Consider the following 24,360-nt stretch of genomic DNA (forward strand, 5'->3'; position numbering starts at 1 on the left):
GTCCCATTATTTGATTTTCTAACAATTCAACCCATTGTGAGATTTCTATTGTGCATGGGATCATGGAGGAGGTTCTTATACAGATCATCCCTTAATAAAGTAAAGCTGTATCCTGGCTCAGTGCTTTTTTTGGGGGGGGGCTTTTGAAGACAGCTGAAGTAATGATTAGAATGTCCACATCTGAGAAGTATTTCCCAATACCAAACCATTACTAAAACCAGATGGGTGCAGGGCAGGCCCATCTCTGTTTAATATTCCCAGGGTTCTAACAAGCCTTTTTTTAGCTATGGACAACAAAATGGTTTGTTGTTTTGTTGTTTATTCACATGAATATGACATGATCAATTTGATGGTAGTGAGATATTTAAAACATTATAACATGATCTATTCAAATCTCTAGTATTGTAGCATGAAATTATGAGTGTTTCTTCTAAGACTGGTTTACTTCAATATCAACAGTGTAGGCCTACCGTGAATGGGTTAAGATTTTATGCTATTGTTCCAAATCAAAATAAAATCAAATTCAATTTTATTGGTCACATACACATATTTAGCATATGTTATTGCGGTTGTAGCGAAATGCTTGTGTTGCTAGCTCCAACAGTGCAGTAATATCTAACAAGTCACAACAATACACAATTCTAAAGTTAAAGAATGGAGTTAAGAAATATATAAATATTAGGTGTTGAGTGGAATGATCTTGCACCATGGGAAACATGCAGAATAAGCTAAATATTCTGCAAACAAATCATTTCGACAATTAATTGGACATTGCTGCCTTATTCCCTCTGCTTAAGATAGCATTTCACTGTCAACATACGTTGTTAATGATGTAAATCTCAATTAATTTATCATAATATACATGACATACCAAGCTACCAGCAGCCTGTGAAACCACACTGAATGTTAGTGGAATGGTAAGCCGTCAAGACAGGAATCTGTGTTGTCTGTAGAATATGGTCTGAAGAAAAGTAATAAAAACAGCATGCATGAGAGATCCAGTCTTTCCATAAATATGAAGATGTAAAATTGGCTTCACCAAGAACTACTCCAATCTGTTTGTCAGCCATGTCCTACATTTCATGATGAGGACGGACTTTGAACTCCTACAAGCTATTCCGTCTGGCACAGGATCTCCAGTTGCTGTTTTTACAGCATCAGACAACGTGTATCACATCATCAGCAAAGCGGAAAATTTAAGTTTACTGAATGTTAAGACTTCCTCACTTATTGTACTTTTAAGAGCAGCGTCAATGCCAAAAGTCTGAGGTCTTTCTCGTGAAGTGTAACTAATTTTACCTGAAGAAGCTGTAAATCCGTGACAATTAGGTTTAACTAGCATTAAAACTAAAGTACAGTATGTTAACCCATTGTGTACATGATGCATATAGTATGTGGTAGAGGAGTTGATGGCACAGGTTTGTGTCAGTGTGTCAGCTTTTTAAGATAAGACAATGACTATCATCCCCATGGGGAAATTTTGTTTGCAGCTCTGTGCATACATGAACAAAACGCCAAACACAACACACAAGCTGCGGTCGCCACGGAGCAGCGCCCTTTGGAAGTTTTAGATTGTACCATGGTCTAAATGCAGGTCTAAGGTATCATAATAACTTTGAAAAAAAATCACAAGTTGTAAAGGCAAAGCCAAGAATTCCTAACATGTGCAAATAGTATGGAGGTTTGAAAATCATTATGGACATTACACGCAGGAAGCTGACATTCCATACAATTAACTGTGTAGTACCGTGCCCTAAATGTGATTACCCATTTTATTTCTGTGGTGTATGAGTATAAGCCATGGGTATCATTGTAATTAAAGCCACACTTGGTACTTCCTTCAACTGACTGAGAGCAAACAAAACGGAGAGTGATATCTCTACAAAAATGGTTTAGGTCACACAATGTGAAATGGAAAAAAAGATTCCAGACAACTTGTCATTGTTTTCCATATTTATGTAAAATGTGTATGTACATAACAAGGGGCAGAAATACACTGCAGGAATTCACATTTTCAGTCATTGAACGTGATGGTGCTAAGATGGATCAGCAATACTGAACGAAACAATCAAAATACAGATTTGTCAATCCACTGTTAAGCACTTTCAACATGTGAGGCTACACAAAGTTGTCACAAACTTAATGAGCGTCAATCTAGGGGGGTAGCAATTTAAGACTGCATTAAAGAAAAACACACAAAACTTTGGTCAAATATTATCTGACATCATATACAAATGCAAGGGATTTCATTATTCTACTATATACCGGAGCAACCACTCAAGAAACTGATTTGCATTTGAATTGAAATACTGAACAATGCATTCTGCATCAAAGTACATTCCATACACTTGTACCATTAGGCAAAAGTTATTTTGACTCAGATGATGCAGTTGATGTACTGGAATTGATTGGATTAACATATGTATATATTTATTTCAAGTCAAAGAAAATGTGAAACAAAAGCGGCAACTGAAGAGAGGATGAAATTCTTAAAACCAACTGTAGTGCAGTCATTATTTTGATGAGACAATCCGGTGAAAACACACTATCATTCTATTGTCAACAAGTTATTCAATGACTTTATCTATGATGTGGCTTTTAAAGCTAAAATACAAGTAATTGTTGATTCTGTATGATCGATTCAATATGATCTACTTGTAAATTCTATGATCTACTAATACATGTTCAGAGCAATAGGAGCAAGTCCATCCATTTCAGCAGAACTCACTGAATTGTGGTCTTTTTACTGCACATTCAGGGAGTGTGTAACACAAATATCTACATACAAAAGTGGAAACGCTTTCAGTACAGGAGGAAGGGGGTGCAGTGTCATTTACTTTTTCAGATAACTGGAAACCCACCAGGTCTCAATGATCACACTGCTTAACTGGAAAATGGACGACAGGAAATTCAAAGCAGGTCTGTAAATATACAAAGAGATATATATAGATGTATAAACAAAAAACAATAAAAAGCTAAACAAAGGTGGGTTGTTTGGTTGTGCAAGTTCTTCTGTAGCAAGATGATGAGATGCTTCTAGAAAGGCTTGATCTGATTATTTGAAGACATTCTCGAAAGCTGGACACTTGTGGGTCTTGAGTTTCTTGATGGCCTTTTTGAACTCTTTGCTGGACTTGTCCCACTTGTGGATGCCCGTCAGGAGGAACTGCTTGTCCACCTTGCGGCCCATGATCAGGTAGGTGTTGCCCAGGTTGTCCAGCTGCTGGCAGGGGCAGTCGGCTCCGTTCTTCAGGTACAGAACCAGATTCTTTAGGTCTTTCTTCTTCAGGTGGCCCAGTTTCAACGGCTTCTTCCTTTTCTGCAGAATCACCTTGCGGTCCATTCCTTCCCGTCTCACCTCCTTGATCTTGGTCTTGATGGCTACAATCAAATAGACGTCAAAATAAAGAAGGCGTTGTTAAAAACATGAACATGTCTATTCTTTTATATGTTACGGTAAATACTTAGCTTGTGGGCTAGCTCAGAATGTTGAATCATATCTAGGGTTAGCCTGAGGCACTTTTCCTTTTAGCCATGTTAATATTTCATGTCAGAACAGAATGACAATCATATAATCCCTGTGTATGCATTGTGCAAGGGCCAGGGGCTCTGTGACAAGACAGCAAGCCGAAAGGTTGGGTTGCAGAGCAGAGGTTATCAGTGGTTAGATAGCTAGGCCCCAGACACCAAGGACCATTAAAGAAAGCAGCCTGGTCTCATAGACTAGACATAACATAGTAAATGTAAATCCGGGACAATCAAATTAGTATGATATGTTATGTATGGGTACATAAGACAGATGTTTTGAAACTTCTGTATGTGTGATGTCTACTGTTAATTTTTATTGTTTATTTCACTTTATATATTATCTACCTTACTTGCTTTGGCAATGTTAACACATCTTTCCCATGCCAATAAAGCCCTTGAATTGAATTGAATTGAATTGGTAACTTAAGGCAAGAACGAAAGTAGAGTGGTTGGTCGGAGTGGATGGGTAGGCGTATAACACAAACGTCTAGCAACCGTCTAGCCACTTTGCAACTACTTAGGATGTTAGCTAACCCTTCCCCTAACCCTATCACACGAACTTCTAGCAACCCAAAGGTTGCGAGTTTGAATCTCATTACGGACAATTTTAGCAACTTTTCAACTACTTACTACTTTTTAGCTACTTTGTAACTACTTAGCATCTTAGCTAACCCTTCACCTAACCCTAACCCTTTTATCTAACCCTTACCCTAACCATAACCCTTTTTGATAAACTTTCCCTAACCTTAACCCTTTAACCTGACTCCTAACCTCAACCCTAACCTTAAACCTAACCCATAGCATAGCTAATGTTAGCCAGCTAGCTAGAATTCATAACATGTCATACGATTTGAAAATTTGTAACATATCCCATCTCTATGGGAAACTGATCTGTCTACATTGTCTATTCTTTTCATTGGGCTCCCGAGTGGCGCAGCGGTCTAAGGCACTGCGTCTCAGTGCAAGAGGCGTCACTACATACCCTGGTTTGATCCTGGGCTGTATCAAAACTGGCTGTGATCGGGAGTCCCATAGGCTCATGAACAAGTGGCCTAGTGTGGTTATGGGAGGGTTTGGCTGAGGTAGGCCGTCATTGTAAAATAAGAATTTGTTCTTGACTTGCCTAGTTAAATCAATACAAATATGGACAGGAATGTTCAAATTCCCCTGTACCCCTCCAGATGTAATAGGGACTGGGGTTTTGTTCCCCTGACTACACCCTATCTAGCTCATTGGTTTTAGTGAAGGATCCCTACTCCCTGAGCTAGACTTGAGATATATTGAGGGAGATGAATGATCTTCAAATATTTGTAAAATGCAACACATAGGGTTGAAAAATTATTCTAAATTCACAAAAAAAAGAAGTTTTATCTTTTTTTTATCATGGTTGGAAGATTCCAGATTTCCTGCTTATTACTTGCGATTCTAGGAATCTTCCAACCAGGTTTTCTGGAAGACCTGGACATTTTGGGAAAGCTGCTGGAACGTTGCAACCCTAACTCTACCCTTATGTTCAATACCACTACTACCACTTCAATATCACCACTGATTGTCACTGAAAGAAAGTGAAACATTTGATGCTGTAGTACATTGTAACCTTGCCTTTCATCATTTCTTGATATGTGGCCATGTATTGCCACAATTTTACACCCACCAAATGTCTCAATAATCTTTTTTTTGTTGTACTTTTATCTCTCCAAATCCCACACCGGGTCTCTGATTTCGCTTAATCTGTCTGATCTTTCACTAAACTCTATTTAACCTGCTAATCTCTTTGTTTCCTCCACCTCCCCTTCTGAAATGGTGCACGAGTCAACCCCATGGTGGTCCAAATCTCAGCATCTATTCATGTATCTCAAATGGCACCCTATTCCCTGTATAGTACACTACTTTGACCAGGGCACATAGAGTGACATTTGGGCTCCTGAATGGCGCAGCGGTCTAAGGCACTGTATCTCAGTGCTAGAGGTGTCACTACAGACCCTGGTTCAATTCCAGGCTGTATCACAACTGGCTGTGATTGGGAGTCCCATACGGCCCAGTGTTGTTTGGGTTTGGCCAGGGTAGGCTGTCATTGTAAATAAGAATTTGTTCTTAACTGACATGCCTAGTTAAATAACATAAATAAAATGTAGACTCAGCCTCTATGGGTATAGGCCTACCTCTTCATCTCCCCAGACAGTAAAGCAGGCTACTGCATGAGTGCAGGTGATATCAGTGCATGGCAATAAGGCACATTGCTGTGATTCCACTCCATTGATCTACAGGCAGGATTAATGACCATCTTGTGATCTTTTAATACAGGGATTTGCTCCTGCATTCGGTAAACAGGCTGCTGCTTGAGATGTGGTGCTGGCTGATCTGCCTTTGATAATCTGATAAAAAAATAAGAATACTTAACGAAAACAACATACATTATTATCAGTGTAGCTTACAGATAGGGGTAAAGACTGGTGTAGGAAATATAGGCTACTACTATATATCTGAACACTAAATATAGGCCCCTACTTAAAATGCACCACAATATGCACCATAAAATGCATTCAATAGCTAATATAGACTACAATATCTGAACTCGTAATAGGCTTCTACATGAACTATAGGTACCATGTTTTAGGGTTCATCTATTGCCCCTCTATCTTCCCATTGCCAATTAAAGTGTTAGAAAAAGAACAGTCCCAGTGCTTTTCCAGGTATTAACAGTGCACATGGTCGGGATTAGGACCTTTATCCTCCATCTCTGGTCCATGAAAAGTCTCTGTGAGGAGGGCTTAGTGTTAAATGAAATCAAAATTGGCAGCTTTCATAATTGGCGAGTCATAAAAGATAAGGTCTAGCCCACCCCTGAAACCACTTTATCTGGATAAATCCAGCTTAAACTCTGTGCTGAACTTTCTTTGCACCTTGTGTTGCTGGGGTGCATATCTCCCTGGCCAAAGTGTACAGCACAGTGTCTGACCAGGTAGGTTATGGTTTTAACTGCTCGGGAGAAAGGCTCAGTCATTGATCAGTAGTGCCTTCAGGGCAGTTCAACTACAATTCATGTTACTATTTAATCTAATATTCTGGGCCCCTGTTTCGGTAAACTTTTCACCCCAAACTATCATCTGACAAGAGCGTTACAATAATTTCTCAAGCATTCAAAGTTACCAGAGAGAAAATAGGAAACACTGCATAAACACTGCACTTCATCTCTCATTCTATCTTCAATGTTATCTCCATCTGTCGTTGGTCTCAGGTTTGGACAAATTGAAGCACTTAAACTCTCTGTCAATCGGCTATGCTGTAAAGTTTGTGGGCATCTAGGCTGTAACCTTTGTCCCTGACCCTTGACCTGATTTCATCTTCTGGTTTAAAGACAGGCTTTCAGACAGCTAATATGATGTCATAAACCCAGCAGGAGCGGGTAAGTTGGGCATGGGCCCATTCACAACCATGGAATAACACAGCCCTCGGCCATTCACAACCATGGAACCTGTCTGCCAATGTCTACGTCCCAAATTACACTCTATTCCTTACATAGTTCACTCCTTTTCACCTGGCTTGTATGGGCCCTGGTCAAAAGTAGTGCACTATATACGGAATAGGGTGGCATTTGGGACATATCCTATGTGATCAGTCTAGATCAGGGCCGGGGCTCCTGTACTTTCGTTTATTCCATTAGCATGGGGAGGAATGGATGGTGCAATTCCCTATACCACCAGAGTGAAAGCCAGCTGTCAGAAGTAGGGCATGGTGGGTTTGAATATAAGTGTTCTGGAGTTGTGTAACAAAGAGCTGTGGTAATAAAAGTTTAAGTATGGAGATAAATCATGGTGGGAACAAAGTGTTGAGAGGGATGTACCATAAAACCATCAGCAGAGTAGACAGCACTGATGTTTAGAAATATATTAATCAGGATATCTGAGGAACAAGGGACTGGGAGGAGTTTAGCTAGCTAGATGGCTATCTCCAATTGTATTTGAAATATGTTAATTTCCTCATGGTTGATCATGATCACCCAAACACATAACATTTGGTTAACTGAACTGTGGATTTTGTTGTTTGTCTTTATATTCACTATTTAATTGGACCGAAGCTAAAAATACAGTTCAGTTATGCAGAGATAAACAAAAACTTGGGTCACTGTACAGTGCATATGGTCAAGCAGACTTTCAAGAAACAACCCTTGTACTTAAAAACCAACACATTTCTATTCCTCCATGTCTTTTACAAACACATGTATACTTTCTCTGCCAGATTGTCCTGTATCCAACCAAAAATCATGAAAAGCTTTCGCCTTAAAATATTCCAACTTTATTTAGATAAACTTGCCTGAGAATGTCAAAATGTGATTGTGAGATTGGAAGGAAGCTATTATTCATGACTTCAAACAATGGCACACAATAGTAATAAGCCTCTCTTCCCTTTAGAAAAAATATATATACATTTGATTTCACCTAATTTGTTTATTCTGTCATAAAGAGCACATGTTCAACTTCATTAAAAAAAAGTGTTTTCCCATCTCAAGAAGTTAAAATACTATACATCGTACAACGCTCAAAGTGTAGGTCTACGTCGTGTGCTTCCAATGAGTAGTATTATACGACTCTACAGCGAATGGTTAGCTGTCTTATGGAGCATTAGTAACGGCTCTCCAGCTGGTAATTAGTAGTTAAATCAGCCATGAATCCCCGTGTGACAGGGGGAAAGGAAGCTTGTTGTGTGCAACAGGGAGGGGCAATTGAATGTAAGATTCATTAAAAATATATATAATTGTACAGTTTTTCAACACAAAACACTAGAAAATGCTCACCTGCTTTTACACTATTACTTTTAGATGTTTCTTTTGCAATAAATATTTAAAAATGAATAGTTTTACCATATTAAAATGAGAATTCAGTTCACGTGACAGCATAGCTCCGAGAAGTAGGGGTGCTGAGGGTGCTGCAGCACCTCCTGAAAAATCGGAATATTTGAATAATACAAAGGAAAAAATGTCTTGAGTCAATAAGTATTCAACCCCTTTGCTATGGCAAGCCTAAATATGTTCAGGAGTACAAAGTTGCTTAACAAGTCCCATAATAAGTGAAATGGACTCACTCTGTGTGCAATAATAGTGTTTAACATTATTTTTTTAATGACTACCTCATCTCTGTATCCCACGCATACAATTATCTGTAAGGTCCCTCAGTCAAGCAGTTAATTTCAAATACAGATTCAACCACAAAGACAAACTCAGACATTGAATATCCATTTGAGCATGGTGCAGTTATTAATTACACTTTGAATGGTGTATCAATACAGGCAGTCACTACAGAAATACAGGTGTCCTTCCTAACTCAGTTGCCGGAGAGGAAGAAAACTTGGTGACTTTAAAACAGTTACAGAGTTGAATGACTTGATAGGAGAAAACTGAGAATGGATACATTGTAGTTACTCTGCAATACCAACTTAATTAACAGAGTGAAAAAGAGGAAGTCTGTACATAATAAAAATATTCCAAAACCTGCACCCTGTTTGCACCAAAGCACTAAAGTAATACTGCAAAACATTTGTCAACGCAATTCGCTTTGTGTCCTGAATACAAAGGTGTTATGTTTGGGGCAAACCCAATACAACACATTACTGAGTTCTACTCTTCATACTTTCAAGCATAGTGGTAGCTGCATCATGTTATGGGTATGCTTCTAATCGTTAAGGAATGGAGAGGTTTTCAGGATAAAATAGAAAAGAAATGGAGCTAAGCACAGGCAAAATCTGGGAGCAAAACCTGGTTCAGTCTGCTTTCCACCAGACACTAGGAGATGAATTCACATTTCATCAGGACAATAACCTAAAACACAAAGCCAAATCTACACTGGAGTTTCTTACTAAGAAGACAGTGAATATTCCTTAGTTGCAGTTTTGACTAAAATCTACTTGAAAATCTCTGGCAAGACCTGAAAATGGTTGTCTAGCAATGATCAACAACCAATTTGACAGAGCTTGAAGAAATGTGAAAAGAATAATGGGCAAAGGTTGCACAATCCAGGTGTGGAAAGCTCTTAGAGATGTACCCACAAAGACTCACAGCTGTAATTGCAGCCAAAGATGCTTCTACAAAGTATTGATTTGGGTGTGAATACTTAAGTAAATAAGATATTTCTTTATTTCATTTTCAATATATTTTCTAAAATGCCTATAAGCATGTTTTCACTTACGGGGTATTGTGTGTAGATATGTTAGCAAAAATAATATTTGATCTGTTTTGAATTCAAGCTTTAACACAAAAAAATGTGGAATAAGTCAAGGGGTATGAATACTTTCTGAAAGCACTGTATATGTATTTTTTTCCGTATGGGTTTCACACTGGATTCTGTTAACATGGGTTCTGTTAAATGAGAACAGACCTTTCGCAATGAGATCTTTCCAGGAACTGAGCGTTTTAGTGAGTGAAAAAAATGCTAATTCTGTGCCAGCGGAGGCAAATTTCTGACATGATTAGTCTCCGCAGATTAATAAAACTGACTTCTATGTAAGTCACAGATTCCTCCAGCTAACTGCCCTGACTGAGGTAGCCTTTCAACCACACAGTCTGAAGTTAGGCCTGGTATAGGTGAATTTTGACTAAGATTATGCCATTGCTGCTACAGTTAAACTGTACATGGAAATTTATGTCTATATACCCATGTGAATATTAGTAATAAAAAAATAGGTAGGCAGGATATTGCATAGTGAAAGTCTGGAGTAGTGCTCTTTACTTATCAATCTACATCTATTATAAGATATCCCTCTGACTCATTTTGGTCTGACCAAAAGTGCTGTAATGAAAGCATAACAATAGATTGGCTCATGAGTCATGTGACCAGATGCTTTGTTGAGGTAAAAACGGATCTTTATAAAATCATGTCATAAATGCTTTCACATTTCACCCTTTTCTCTCTCCTCTCACAACATTCATGACAGATCTTTCATACCATATAATAGTTGTTTTTGAGTTAAGCCCATCCTTGCATGAGTTTTAGGACAAAATAAGAAGAGAAACCTTTCAGACAAATATTGACTCACATTTTTGCACCACTACAATGTAAAATAATAGAATTTGATCAACAGTAATGCTTCATAAAAAAACATAACTAAATGTTAGTCCCGCAGTTGTGTGTCAAGCTAAAAGCATAGGTTATGCTTCAGTTATTGATTAACCTGTGGCAGCCATTTTAGAAACCTCTTCTCTCATTTCTTTAGCCAATTAGAACATCTAGCATAAACATTTCTTGTTTACATGTTGCCCAACTGGTACAGCAAAGCAAACCCACCACTATAGCCCATGGCATTGCCACACAGCAAGCAGAGCAGCCCCTGGCTCTATCCCAAATCACACTCTAGTCCCTACATAGTGAACTACTTTTGACCAGAACCATATGAGCCCTGGTCAAAAATAGTGCACTATATAGGGAATAGGGAGTCATTTTGGACAAAGCCCCTTTTTTTCTCATGGGAGTTGGGACTCTCCCTTTGTGGGCCACTCCTGCAGTGATTGGGTCTAATGGATGCAATAAAAGTCTAATTTAACAGTCATTGTCAAAGGCCATGCTCAGCCTGCCTGGATAAGCTCAGACGTCAAGCGTTAAAGACATTATGACAAGGAAACAAAACAACATCTGTCTTAATCAGAGATAAAACAGACCAACGTGCCACTTTCATTTGGCAAACCAGGGAAGTTTCTGAGAACAGAAAAGTGAGGCTCATCATTACAGTGTAAGAATGGGACAATTAATTTAAAATGCTGCACATAACTTTGTGTATTAGCTTTCCCTGAGAACAACTTTGAAAGAAGATGTGCAGAAAGTCCGTCTTCCCAAGGTCTGGCGGTTGGAATGGATTTGGAAACCACCAAAAACTTGGAGGCCAGCTTCTACCAATTTAAAATAAGGCACAGCATCACGTAAACGTGTGCACATTCTCATTGCATACAATCACTGCCTCAAGGTGTGCTGAATCAACAGTGTCCCTGCATGCGAGAAACTATCAATGCAATTTAATTGCATAGAAAAACAAAACATTCTAAGTTGTTGCTACACTGCATTGGCACACTGTGGATGGGATGGGCTGTCAAGCCACCAGACAAGCAGAAAGACATTCCCATACATGTGACATCAGTCCCCTGTGACAGAGACTGAGATTTGGACCAATAGGAATTAGGCTTTAACTTGCAACCCTGCTGACACCTCCTTGAAATACCTCCTAAATAAAGACTTTAGGGCTCCAATTCATTAGTTACAGAATATTAGCATTTAAAAGAGTAATACAAACTCCAAAGCTCTGTTTTTCTAGCGGATTAAGGCAGTAACGTTTTCCAGTCTATATGTAACTTGGCCAAGCATATGGCATATGGCCAAAAAAACAAGGTCAATTGGTGGTAGTAACCCCCAAGAGGAGATTTTTCTCTAGATCGTTCACATTCGTTTACTTGGTGGTCAGTTGGTAGATCAATCCATTATGTCTGAAGGTATGATCCCCAGGTGTATACAAATTGTAAATATTTTCAATTTCACACACTAATCCCAGCATTGTTATACTCAGAAAGAACAATTACCCTGAGTACTGTCAGATAGTAGACATGGTGAAATGTTTGTCAAAGCTATATAAATTCTCTGATAATGAAAGACATATCTCTTTTTTCGACCATGATGTGTGACTGACCAAGGAGTTTATTTAAAATATTGTATCGTCGAACAAGCATAAAATTGTGCAAATCGATGGAACATGAAACATTTCTTTACTGAAAATGTGTTTGAACAGTGTGTTTATGGTCATACATACACAATATATCCAAAGGTATCATGCCCATAGGGGTATAGGGGCATGATACCAGGTTTGATACCAGGTTTCCTCCAGATGTAAAGCTTTGCATTCTGGCCAAAGAGTTCAATCTTGGTTTCATCAGACCAGAGAATCTTGTTTCTCATGGTCAGAGAGTCTTTATGTGCCTTTTGGTAAACTCCAAGCAGGCTGTCATGTGCCTTTTACTGAAGAGTGGATTCTCTGGCCACTCTAACATAAAGGCCTGGTTGGTGGGGTGCTGCAGAGATTGTTGTCCTTCTGGAAGGTTCTCCCATCTTCACAGAGGAACTCTAGAGTTCTCAGAGTGACCATCGGGTCATTGGTCACCTCCCTGACTAAGGCCCTTCTTCCCCGATTGCTCAGTTTGGCCGGATGGCCAGCTCTAGGAAGAGTCTTTGGTGTTCCAATCTTCTTCCATTTAAGAATGATGGAGGCCACTGTGTTCTTGGGGACCTTCAATACGATTTTGGTACCCTTCCCCAGATCTTTGCCTTGACACAATACTGTCTCGGAGCACTACGGACAATTCCTTCGACCTCTTGGCTTGATTTTTGCTCTGACATGACCTGTCAACTGTGGGACCTTTAAATATACAGATGTGTGCCTTTTCAAATCAAGTCCAATCAATTGAATTTACCACAGGTGGACACCAATCAAGTTGTAGAAACATCTCAATGGAAACAGGATGCACCTGAGCTCAAGTTCGAGTCTGAATACTTATGTAAATAAGTAATTTCTGTTTTTATTTTTATTTTTAATACATTTGCAAAAATGTCTAGAAACCTGTTTTCACTTTGCCATTATGGGATATTGTGTGTAGATTGCTGAGGATTTTTATTTATTTAATCAATTTTAGATTAAGGCTGTAACATAACAAAATGTGGAAAAAGTCAAGGGATCTGAATACTTTCCGAAGACACTGTATTTATATATTTGTTTCTCTGTAATACTAGCAATTTCGTGAAGTTGGCTTTTAGCTAGTGCAGATAGGTTCCTAATCTCCAAACCTCATAACTAGCTACCAAGAAGCCATTTCAGGCTATCAAGTTAGATTTGCTAGCCTGTCTACCTATCTTAGCTGGCATGCCTGCTGCCAAGGTTGGTAATAACTAAAGCAATAACTAAATGTACTGAATAAGATTCACATTCCTTTCAATATTTTACCCAAATTTTAGCAGATATGCAGCGAAAAATATTTAGTTTATTTAAAAAAAATAACAACCAGTCAGGAGGATACAGACAGCTCAAGAGGTATGCGTAGATATACAGAAACATGTATATATTTTTGACATAGAAGTATGCATAATAATTATGGATCTAGATTGCACATTGTAAATATACAGTCAGTTTGAACTAAATCCATGATCCTCTAAACTAACCATGATCATTATTGTGGGACTGACCCATTTTTATTATTTTCTAACTGTTAATCTACAGTAAATTGCTTTTCTTTTCAGAGGCTTTTCTTTCCAATAGACTTAATAAACCCACTAAAGACCACACTTTTAAGATCATACAAAGAGATGACTGTGCAGTGCTATGGAACATCATCTATAGCTGGGATAATGCACCAAGCTCATTTACTGTAACCAGCATGGCAAGAGTCAGGGAATGCATGTAAATAAGAAATCCTATTGGCAAGAGTGTCACTTTAATAACTTTTCAAAGCTTGCTTTTGGAAAGATCTTACAATGTACGTTGAGGGGCTGCAGACCAAAGGTGGGAGGGAGGGCTCATTAGATCTGGGGCAAATTCCAGAGCTATAGGTATAGACATACTGTAGTTCTCCATTGTATGTGGTTCCATTTGTATAGGCTTCTATGCCATGGAGAGTGCAACCTCTTGTGTTGGCTAACACAATCTATAGGTATAGTAGCCCATAGGAAAACTTGTCATGGCAAAACATGCTGTGTGTGAATGTGTGTGTGCGTGTGTATATGTCTCTTCTTCTGTATTTTTAGGAAATGCCTAACAAACGGAATGAAAATTGTAGTGTTAGGGTTAGGAGACGCTTACCAAACTCGCTGGCACACATGTGCTCTAGAATGATGTCTGTTTTCATTTCGTTGTCACATGGGGGACAGATGGGAGAGTAACCTGTGGAAGGGAGGGAGGAGAGAATCTTTTCAGAGGGCAGGACATGCAGCACTGTCACAATGATCAACCAAGTAACAGCCATGATCAAATGGATCAAGAGTAGGGTTGCAAAATTCCTGTGACTTTCCGAAAACTCCAAGAAATCCTGTGCAGATTCCCTAAATCAGAAGGGAATAAGCAAGAAATCCGGTATCCACCAACCAGAATTTCTGGATGAACTGTGAATTTGGGGAAAGTTCCTGGAATCTTTCAACCAGTGAAAGTTTTTTTCTCTCCCTAAAATCACTATTCAAACTGAAGGGAACAACAGCTTCCAGTAACTGAATCCCTAACAGATTGTAGCATTGTTCACACCTCTATTTACCTCAACATCAGCTCACTTCCCATGGTAGTAACACTTTTGATCTTTTACCACCTATCTCCCTGCCTGTGCTTCAAATCAACCTTGCAGATGAAATCTTATGTTAACACCTACAGTATGTGAAGATGACACCTGACATTCTGGTCAGAGGTTGCTGAGTACACTCTGTTGTCAGTTGCTCTGGTGTTTTCCCCCTCAAACGTATTCATCCAAACTCCAATGACGTTTGTTCTTGTTTGACAGTAAAACTCTTAACTGACCAACCTGACCTCAGTTGGAATGTCATGTGCTTTTATAGCAGGTCATAACTATGGCCTCCAGGACACAATGCTGCTCGTTATAGGCTAGATTTATGAAATGATTGGGGATATCAGTAGTCTTCTCAATATCCAAGACTGACTATCATTCCATTGTAATTTGGTGGTTAGTTTTGATCTCTTCGGAGTCTATGCTAACAGAGTCAATATGTCCTGGAGGCCTGTTTTACTGTAAAAGCATGTGGAAATGCATGTGTGCACACACATGAACTGTTACGTGTACCTGAGACTTTTATAGAAGGTACATTACTGACTGTGAAGACAGGGAAGACTGACTGAAACTGGAAAGTCTTCCACTCAGGCGTTAATGTACTTGTATTTTTAGTTGCAGGAGCCAAGTTCCATTTAAACATTTTAGAATGTTTTGACATGATTAAAAATAAGGAACAGTTCTAACTGCGTAGTGGCCAAAAATGGACAGAAATGCCTTTTTTTTGTTTTTGCTATATAGGGTTTTTGTCAAGTGACATTCATGAATATTTAATGAAAATGATATTGATTGAATAATTAAATAACTGTTCTGTTCTTTCTTAAACAGCTTAGCTAAACTTGGCTCTAAACCCCAAAACAACATTTGGAATACTGTGAGGTTTACCATCTGTAAAATATAAATACATATTTACACACACTTATCCTGTTATTTTGTGATTGCCAGATGGCCATTACATGTGTTTGACAAACGCTTACAAAAGTTACACCCAGGTGGAAAGTACTTGTGAAAATAAGCACTGTTTACAGAGTCAAAGGGGCTATATTTTCAATTAAAAAAAAATAATACTCTAAATCTATTGTTACTAGCTTCATGCTTGTTTAGCAGTCGGCAGTGGAGAGGATCTTTAAATAACTTACATCAAAATACATGACGTTCTAACCTAATTTTGATTTGATGGTTGATTCATTCAAATGCATTTCTCCCCCCGTACATCAATAAAAAGCACATATTTTCCCGGGGGTTTTAGGTTCCTGTCAGTCAACAGTGATGAAGATGCAGAACAACACAGACATTAACGGCCCTGTAATGAGAAGAGTGGGGTTAAAACAAGACCGACTCTGTGGCCTGCTGGGCTTCTGACTGGGCAAACACTTTCTGATTTATTTATCGCAAGTGCTGACACATATGACAACAGGTGACCTCTGGAGACTGCGTTCCAAATGGCACTCTATTCCCTATGTAGTGCACTACTTTTGACCAGAGCCCTATGGGTCCTAGTCAAAAGTAGTATACTACATAGGGAATAGGGTGCCATTTGGGGCACACCCTGTGGATCTCTGTGTGGTCCCCGAGCTCCAAGAGGAGCCTTTTCTCAGGCTGCTGGGCTCCGGCCCACACACACCACCATGTTGGCCCCCATCGGCCCAACACGTCCCAGTAACAGAGGGACTACCTCAGATATACAGTAAGTGCTGTCTAACTGCAGCACCACAGAGCGATAAAGACCTCTTCATCGGGTGCTGGACTGGAAAGTCACCAGTCACCATATCAGTTTGCTGTAAGACCGAGCTATTCATGTTCAGAATATAGCAAATGTTTTAGCACTAAGCTAACATTGTTTTGAAGCCTGCATATACAACGCAGATCAAAATGTAAGGAGGTTGATGATGGAAAGTCCTTTTTAATTTATGAGAAATCTGCATGAGGTGGCTGTACTTCCCCTTCTGGGACACCTCTAGAACAGAGCAGAGCAGCCTTCCCAAGTCGCTCCAAGAGAGATTCTACTAGTTCCTGCCAGGGACACTGACATGGCAATAAAATATTACAACCCATGACAGAAACAATAATTTTAGACAAAACTTGTCCTTTGATTGTGAAAGGCTGCAGCATTTACACTGAACAAAAATATAAACACAACATGTAAAGTGTTGGTCTCATGTTTCAATGTTTTTTTATATACAAACATGTCTGACTTATTGTTAGCCCCAAGCTGTTACAGATGTAGGATCTTAATTTGAGCCAGTTTGCTACAGCAGGAAAATTATCCTGAAGCAACAGGTAATGTAAATTATTATGTGGATTATAATAACTGGACATTTTTTTTGTTGGGGCAAATCAAGTCTAACATTTTAAAGTGGAAATTACAAACTTTAGAAACCTTTTTAAACCTTGAATACACGACAAGTTAACATTTTCTGTACAGGAAAATTATCAGCACCAACATAGTGATCAAATGAAGATCCTACATCTGTAGGTAGTTCTAGTCCTTCTGAACATAACTCAGTCCAGAAACTGTGGTTGCATCCCAAATGGTGCCATATTTCCTATATAGTGCACTACTTTTAACCAGAGCCCTATGTGTCCTAGGAAGTGCATTAGGAAATAGAGTTGGGACGCAATCCCAGTGAGATTGTGGCAGTCTCGAGCCAAGTATCCCTGCAGGCAGATAGGCAGACAGGCATCAAGGACCTGATGTCTGTGGGAGTTCACTGTAGCCTTGAAACACAGTATATTACATTAGCAGAATTGATAGTCTTGTTTTTTTTTCTCTCCTCATCATTGTCGCTCTGGTATTCACTCTTTCATAATTCGTATACGTTTGTTTCTGCTATTCAAATTAAACTATATATGTTGTTTCTGTCTGGTGACTTTTTGAGGGGGGTTAAAGGAAGAGGCCAGTAGTTAAGACGTCAATATAAAATGGTCATTAATGGATGTATTAGTTATGTGGTTGGACTGCCTCCCAGTTCATAAATTTCACCTTGAAATAAATTGCTACCATCTGTTAAAGGAGTATTAGGCTACAATATTAATTACAACATCACTTCTCTTTGTCAATGGCAAGCAACTTAACAATTGATACAAAGAGAGGTTCTCTCTTGGTAAAGACAGCGTAGTCTTGTTCGTGCTCTCAAATAACTAAATAAAGGTTTTGCTATCTCGCTCTTACATTTTTTTTTAGATAATCTAATCTAGAGGTAATCAAAGCAGTCATGGGAAAAATTACCCCAAAAGGTTGGGAATGGTTCATTTGCATCAGGTTTGACATCAACAAACCCCTGAAACAACATTCTGCCTCCTGAAGAACTGCATGGGTGTCGATTCTCACACTATGTCAAAGTAGTGACTGTTTGTTATCTCAGTCAAGTACTGCAGCTCTATTGAGCTGCCCTATAGGACATTATGTTGAGCCTGCCCTATAGGATACTATGTTGAGCCTGCCCTATAGGATACTATGTTGAGCCTGCCCTATAGGATACTATGTTGAGCCTGCCCTATAGGATACTATGTTGAGCCTGCATACTATGTTGAGCGTGCTCCATAGGATACTATGTTGAGCGCTGCCCTATAGGATACTATGTTGAGCCTGCCCTATAGCATACTATGTTGAGCGTGCCCATAGGATACTATGTTGAGCCTGCCCTATAGGATACTATGTTGAGCCTGCCCTATAGCATACTATGTTGAGCGTGCTCCATAGGATACTATGTTGAGCCTGCCCTATAGGATACTATGTTGAGCGTGCTCCATAGGATACTGTTGAGCCTGCCCTATTCCCGCAATACATGGTAAAAAAAAATACAGATATTTGATCATGATTATTACAGATTATCATGCTTCATCCACAAAATACATCACATTTTTTTATCAATTGTAATAAAAACTGCTTCCAAGTGAAGAACATAATGTACATTCAACAATACAGATTACAAACTCCTAGCCAACACCTCAGCTTTTTACATATTGTGACAAGCAATGGCTCAGTTTCAGATCTGATACCAGACTAGCACATGGAATCATGACTGGCACTTGGTGACATGGGATTCTATATGTAATTCTAGAATTCTAGATATTATGGCAGGCATACTGCCTGCAGGTAGGTAGGTAGGTAGGTAGCCTTACCTGTGGGTTTTGTGGCTTCAGTGGCATTGGGTGCAGTCATGGCAATGCATACTTCGTCCTGAGGAAACTTGTCACAGGTGAGCATCTCAGGCCAGGGGAAGCCGAACGACTCCATGATAGGGGTGCAGCCGTCCCGTACAGCCTCACACAGCCAGCGGCAGGGGTATATGGGGCGCTCCAGGCACACTGGGGCAAACAGGGAGCAGAGGAACACCTGGGTACCCGGGTGGCAGCTCTTATGCACCAGGGGCACCCAGCTGCCCGCCTGCTGCTTCACCTCAGCCATAGTCTCATGCTCCAGTAGGTTAGGCAGCAGCATCTGGTTGTAGCCCACATTGTGACACAGCCTCAGGTCCTCTGGGATATCCACACACTGAGGAGGCTTGCCATAGCTGCGGCCACCATTGTACATGTCCGATTTCCAGCTCAGGTATTCATACTCAGAGGCTTTGCTCACAGACACCAGTGCCATGGTCAAAGCCAGAGGGATGATTCTCCAACGGCACAATGGTTCAATGGACCTCATTGTTCACAACAGAGGAGAGTCTGCAGAATAAAAGTAAAATGCAGCTCACAATGAAGCTTTCACTGTAGAATAGAACAGACCTGCTTCAAGAGAAAAATCAAATGGAGAAAAGCGCAAAGAGTCCAGTTGATAAATACTCTGAGTGGAAAGTTTCAGGTTTCAGTGTAACTCCACTCCTGCCTTCTTGTTGCAGCCCCGCTGTTCTGTTCCCTTCTGCTGCTACTGACTCACACAAGCGCCTGCAAAGATAACTGTCTAGAGTAGCGCAGCTTGGAAACAAGAGGAGATTGTGAAGTGCGCGTCGGCCAATCGGAAAGGGTCTGCGCCTTTTGGCACTCACACGTCAATCAATGTGCTCAATTACTCACTGCGTAAAACACGGCTTAACGTTCCCTACCCCCTTCATTAGCCTTTTTTTTCTTTGTCAAAACAAACAAGTTGCCTTAACACCGAACAAAAAAATAATTAAATGGTTGAAATAATTTAGTGCTTGGTCAAACGGCAGCTCGTAATCACTTGACAGCTATCATGCACAGTACATTTATGGATCATTTTGGACAGTTATTTGGAGAATTGTAGATCATTTATATTTGACTACAAACGCTATTTAGTTACAGCGTCAATATGCGGAAATACAGTATGCGCAGCTCAATAAATATATTAAATCAATCGAAAAACGTTTTAACTTGGTGAAATATAGCATATCTGAAAACACAATAAATTCAGACCAATAGTGTTGAATATTGATTTTAACCTATATAATGTCACACAATCTAAATGTAAATTCATATGAGGTGAAGAAGGGACAATTGTTCAATGAAATATTAATTCAGTTTACTTAGATCTAATTTGATCTTGTTATAGTAAATTTGTTTATCTCCATGTAGTCCACTTTTTTTTACAGCTTTTCATTTGATATGACTAAGACAAGACCTGTGAAATCTACCAATTTCAAATGTGCATTAATTTGCATGCCATTGTCTTGTTAATGACAAAAGCCAATTAAACACTCATGATTAGAAAACAAAGTAGCACTTCACACATAACAATGACCCCCTGGTCCAGCTGGTCCCAGTAAACAAGACTTAGCCTAGATCTTTCCTTTGTGCGGGAATACTGGGAGCTTTAAAAAAAAATGCAACTAGATTATAAATCACAGAGGCCATGGTCTTCATTGCCACACAATCTGTTGTATTATAAAATAAGAGGAGTAATGTTGTATGCTATACCATTTTGCTAAATACACATTTTGAGAACTTGATTTAATATATGTTGTTTTGCAGTCATACTATGTAAGCAGGCCTTTAAAAAAAAAAATCCTGAAGAATTTTTTTTTTTTTTTTTGCAATGTGAACAACATATTGTTTAGCTAATCTACTCCATGTAGCCTACTGTATTACCCAGTAAGGCTGAATGGTTTGTAATTGGAATTTAACTACAATTACAGCCACATTTAGTTACTTTTACGTCAGGTTTTAAGTCTTTCATTGATAGTACAATTCCAATTTCCAGGATCATCATAGAACGGTCAATGCCCTTGACGAGAAGGTTTACCAAAGTATTTGAGATATTATTAATTTCCAATAAACTGTGATGTCTTAATAAGGATTATGCTGACACTATGTCTGTCTAGCAGTGCTGCACCATAGACAGATTTATAAGGCGAAGGCACCTAACTACAGTTTGCACATAGTAGGGGTTGCTAAAACAAACCCCAGGTATTTAAGACTGGGGTGGAGGGGAGGAATTTTTTCCCCTTCTATCCACTCCAGACATGGCTTCACTCAGAAGAATGAGAGCGCTGAACTCCCTGGCTGCAATCCATAATGGCACCCTATTCCCTATGTATAGTCCATTACCTATGACTAGTGCCCATAGGGCTCTGTTCAAAGAGGTGCACTATGTAGGGAATAGGGTGCCATTTGGGACGTCTCCCGTCTGTCAGGAGTGATGTGCCTGACTGTATCGACAGAAGCTGAAAACATTCTGAGACTGGTCTGTTCCACATACATGGAGCCAGGTAGCAGCAACCTAAAACCAGCTCAGAGTACAGCCAAGACTAAACATGCAAAACTACTTTACACCAAGATAACTTTATGTGACGTTAAATGAGTTTGGACATTTTCTAATGATACCATGTTGAGTGTAAACAGACTTATATCAAATTAGGTACAGGCAGGTTTGATGTTATGTAACTTTATTGTAGTTTACAGTGAATTTATCATGTGTGAAAAGGCAGGCTATCTAATTCCTTTTGATTATAGAATTAGGCAATACATTTGGGAAGTGGCTTGCAAGGTGTATGAGAAAGCAAGTCTACAGAACACCAAAATCATTTACAATGTAAATATGCTGGTTGTAACATAAAGTAAAACAATAAAATACATTCAAATTAGATTATAGGCCTTCCTCCAGTGGAAGTTATTGTCATCAACACATTGCTAAGCTAGATAGATATGGACTGACTCATGTTCATGTTCCATGAACTTCAAAACAAGGAGCACTTTGATTGCGGTTGCACATGTTTTAACAATAGAGAGACTAAATATTTGGACTTTCAGGACCCAAGAAAAAGAGTCTTCCATGGGTCTTTAAAAACAATCCATCTCAATTCAACCGTGTTTAAATACATAATCTCACATACATGTACATGTATCCCCATGAAAGGGCATTTGGCAGAGCAGTGCTAACATGTATGTTTCTGAACATCTGTCATCAGTGACTGCTAACTAAACACGGGATCTCCTCTAGGCCATAACATCTTAGTAAGTGTATATACATGAAAAATGATCAGGTTGAAAAACCTCTGCTATGTTCAAGGGGGAAAGAAAAAGCCTATCTTTAATAAATATTTGTTTTTAGAAATAACAACCATAGCTGCTTTTTGTCAGGTAGCACTTAACGCTGGGGGAGTGTAGCCTGCTAGTCATGTTCTACTTTAGAGAGTCAAGCGGTGCCTTTGTCACAGTTGACAGCCTTTGTGGGTTCTGGCCATGGGCATTGAGAGGAGTCTGAGATAGTTAAGGTAATGTCACTGCATAATAGCTGCATCGTGGGTGATTGACTTATCACAAGTGGGGGGGAACAACCCCTCAATAAGATTCTTTGCATGACAGAATAAACAAAGTTCAACAGCTGGAGTTCTATGCTGATGGTCCATTAGTTTTAAAGTAAGGCTATTGTAGGAGTAATGATGAAGATCCTTATCAAATTATGCGCATCTCCTCGCTAAGAGCACAAAACAATTTATTCTTACGGCAAACATGATTGACACATGTTGTCAATAGGAAGTTGGCCCATTGTGAAAGGTCAATTAGGGGGTAAAATGCAGATTCCCCACCCCCCCACTAAAGCTTCATAGGATGAGGGAGAAAGATAAATATATCCTTTTGCTTGATAAAAGTAAAGGAACTGATACTGTTATCAGAACCCTATCAAAATATGCATTGTAGAGAAACTGTTGTCATTAAAAATATATACATATGTTTTTGCAGTAGTAGAAGAATACTGAAAACCCCATAAAAGGTCTTTGTATTTCCATTCCGATGCTACTAAAAGTCTAGTGATCTCCAAATCAAAGCAAATGTTGCTCTTGCACCTCGAGGGAATTCCGCAAGACAGTAAGCCATAGTGCAGCAGGCAGCGTGGCAGCGTGGCAGCGTGGCAGCGTGGCAGCGTGATGGCTGGTCTGGATGCACTTGTCTGGATGGCTAATGCAGGTCATTTGTGAAACTTTGGATTTCAGATGAAGAGGAAGAGAGAAAAAGGAGGACGCAGTTACTCAAGGTTACCGATGCTACTGAAGATTGGGGCCAAAATACCTCTCACATAACTCATACCTCGTGGTCGGGCTCCAGGATTACTGCTCAGCAGGGTAGACCGGTTATCTGGCTCACATTGTGCAGAGAGGTACTCAGAGAGCCTGACCACACTCAGACGCTCAGGTACAGTATCAGGGATTTAAAAGGGACAGTTTATTGCCTGCTGGTATAGACTGACTCACCAATAAGGCCCTATGATATTACTTTCTTATTTGTGTGGAAATAAGGTGTCAAGGTAGTTTGCATGTGTACGTTGTAAATGTGAAAGGAACGACTCATATTTGTCCAGATGTATTGGAACAAATCTAATCACACTGATAAACTGATTTGATATCTTAAACAGAAACCATAACATGGATGTATCGAGTAACAAAATCCTTCTGGAACCTAGTATTTTACTCTCACTAAATAGTCCAACTGACTTCACTGCCAAGTCAGCTTATGACCTCTTCTGAAGTGAACTGCTCTCATAATTGATTTGAGATGTCCTTTTGATATGCACAAAAACATTTAAAGGAACCACATTTAATTAGGCACACAAAATTCAAGCTATTTGTGGCAACACCCTGATTCCAGGAATTGAATATAGTACAGAGAATATATAAATTGAGCACAATGCACAGCAGGCTATCTGGGGTTGCCAAAACCAGACACTGGTTATCTAACCCTCTCCACATACCCTCACACAGTGTGTTTTCTATCCCCCAGCTAGAAATGACTGATTGATTTGTGTCGAGGAAAAAAACAGCAAAACAAACAAGTCTTTGCTTTTCTTTCTTAGAGCCGGGCCAAGAAAAGCACAGAAAATCCTGCTTTAACACACGTATAATCTGTTAGCATCGCCTGTCCATCAATACCGCTCAAGTGAGAAAACAGAAATGGACCAGTTCATCTTTTCAAACACTTACTGGATGCTTCTTCTACCTTTTTCAATGGATGTTTTAGGTCCCTTCTTGAAATGTTTTAAACAAATGGCTCTCTTCTGTTGCACATATGTTAAACAGTGGGGGTTTATTTTCAAATGCATGTTTAAGCAATATCGTATAGATGTACAGTCTTAGAAAAAAGGT

The 24,360-nt window shown here is 39.4% G+C and overlaps 1 protein-coding gene across 1 annotated transcript; it reads right to left on the bottom strand.

Moving 5' to 3' along the window:
- Positions 1 to 1,935: 1,935 nt before the first annotated feature.
- sfrp1a (secreted frizzled-related protein 1a) lies at positions 1,936 to 19,741 on the bottom strand. Its single transcript, XM_064971277.1, has 3 exons — positions 18,944 to 19,741; positions 14,350 to 14,430; positions 1,936 to 3,381 (listed from the first exon to the last, which is right to left on the bottom strand). Exons 1-3 carry the CDS (start codon positions 19,467 to 19,469, stop codon positions 3,056 to 3,058), a joined length of 933 nt encoding a protein of 310 aa, XP_064827349.1. The 5' UTR covers positions 19,470 to 19,741; the 3' UTR covers positions 1,936 to 3,055.
- Between the last annotated feature and the right edge of the window lie 4,619 nt (positions 19,742 to 24,360).

This window comes from Oncorhynchus masou, chromosome 1 (genome assembly GCF_036934945.1).
Source record: "Oncorhynchus masou masou isolate Uvic2021 chromosome 1, UVic_Omas_1.1, whole genome shotgun sequence".
In the NCBI taxonomy this organism is placed as follows: domain Eukaryota; kingdom Metazoa; phylum Chordata; class Actinopteri; order Salmoniformes; family Salmonidae; genus Oncorhynchus; species Oncorhynchus masou.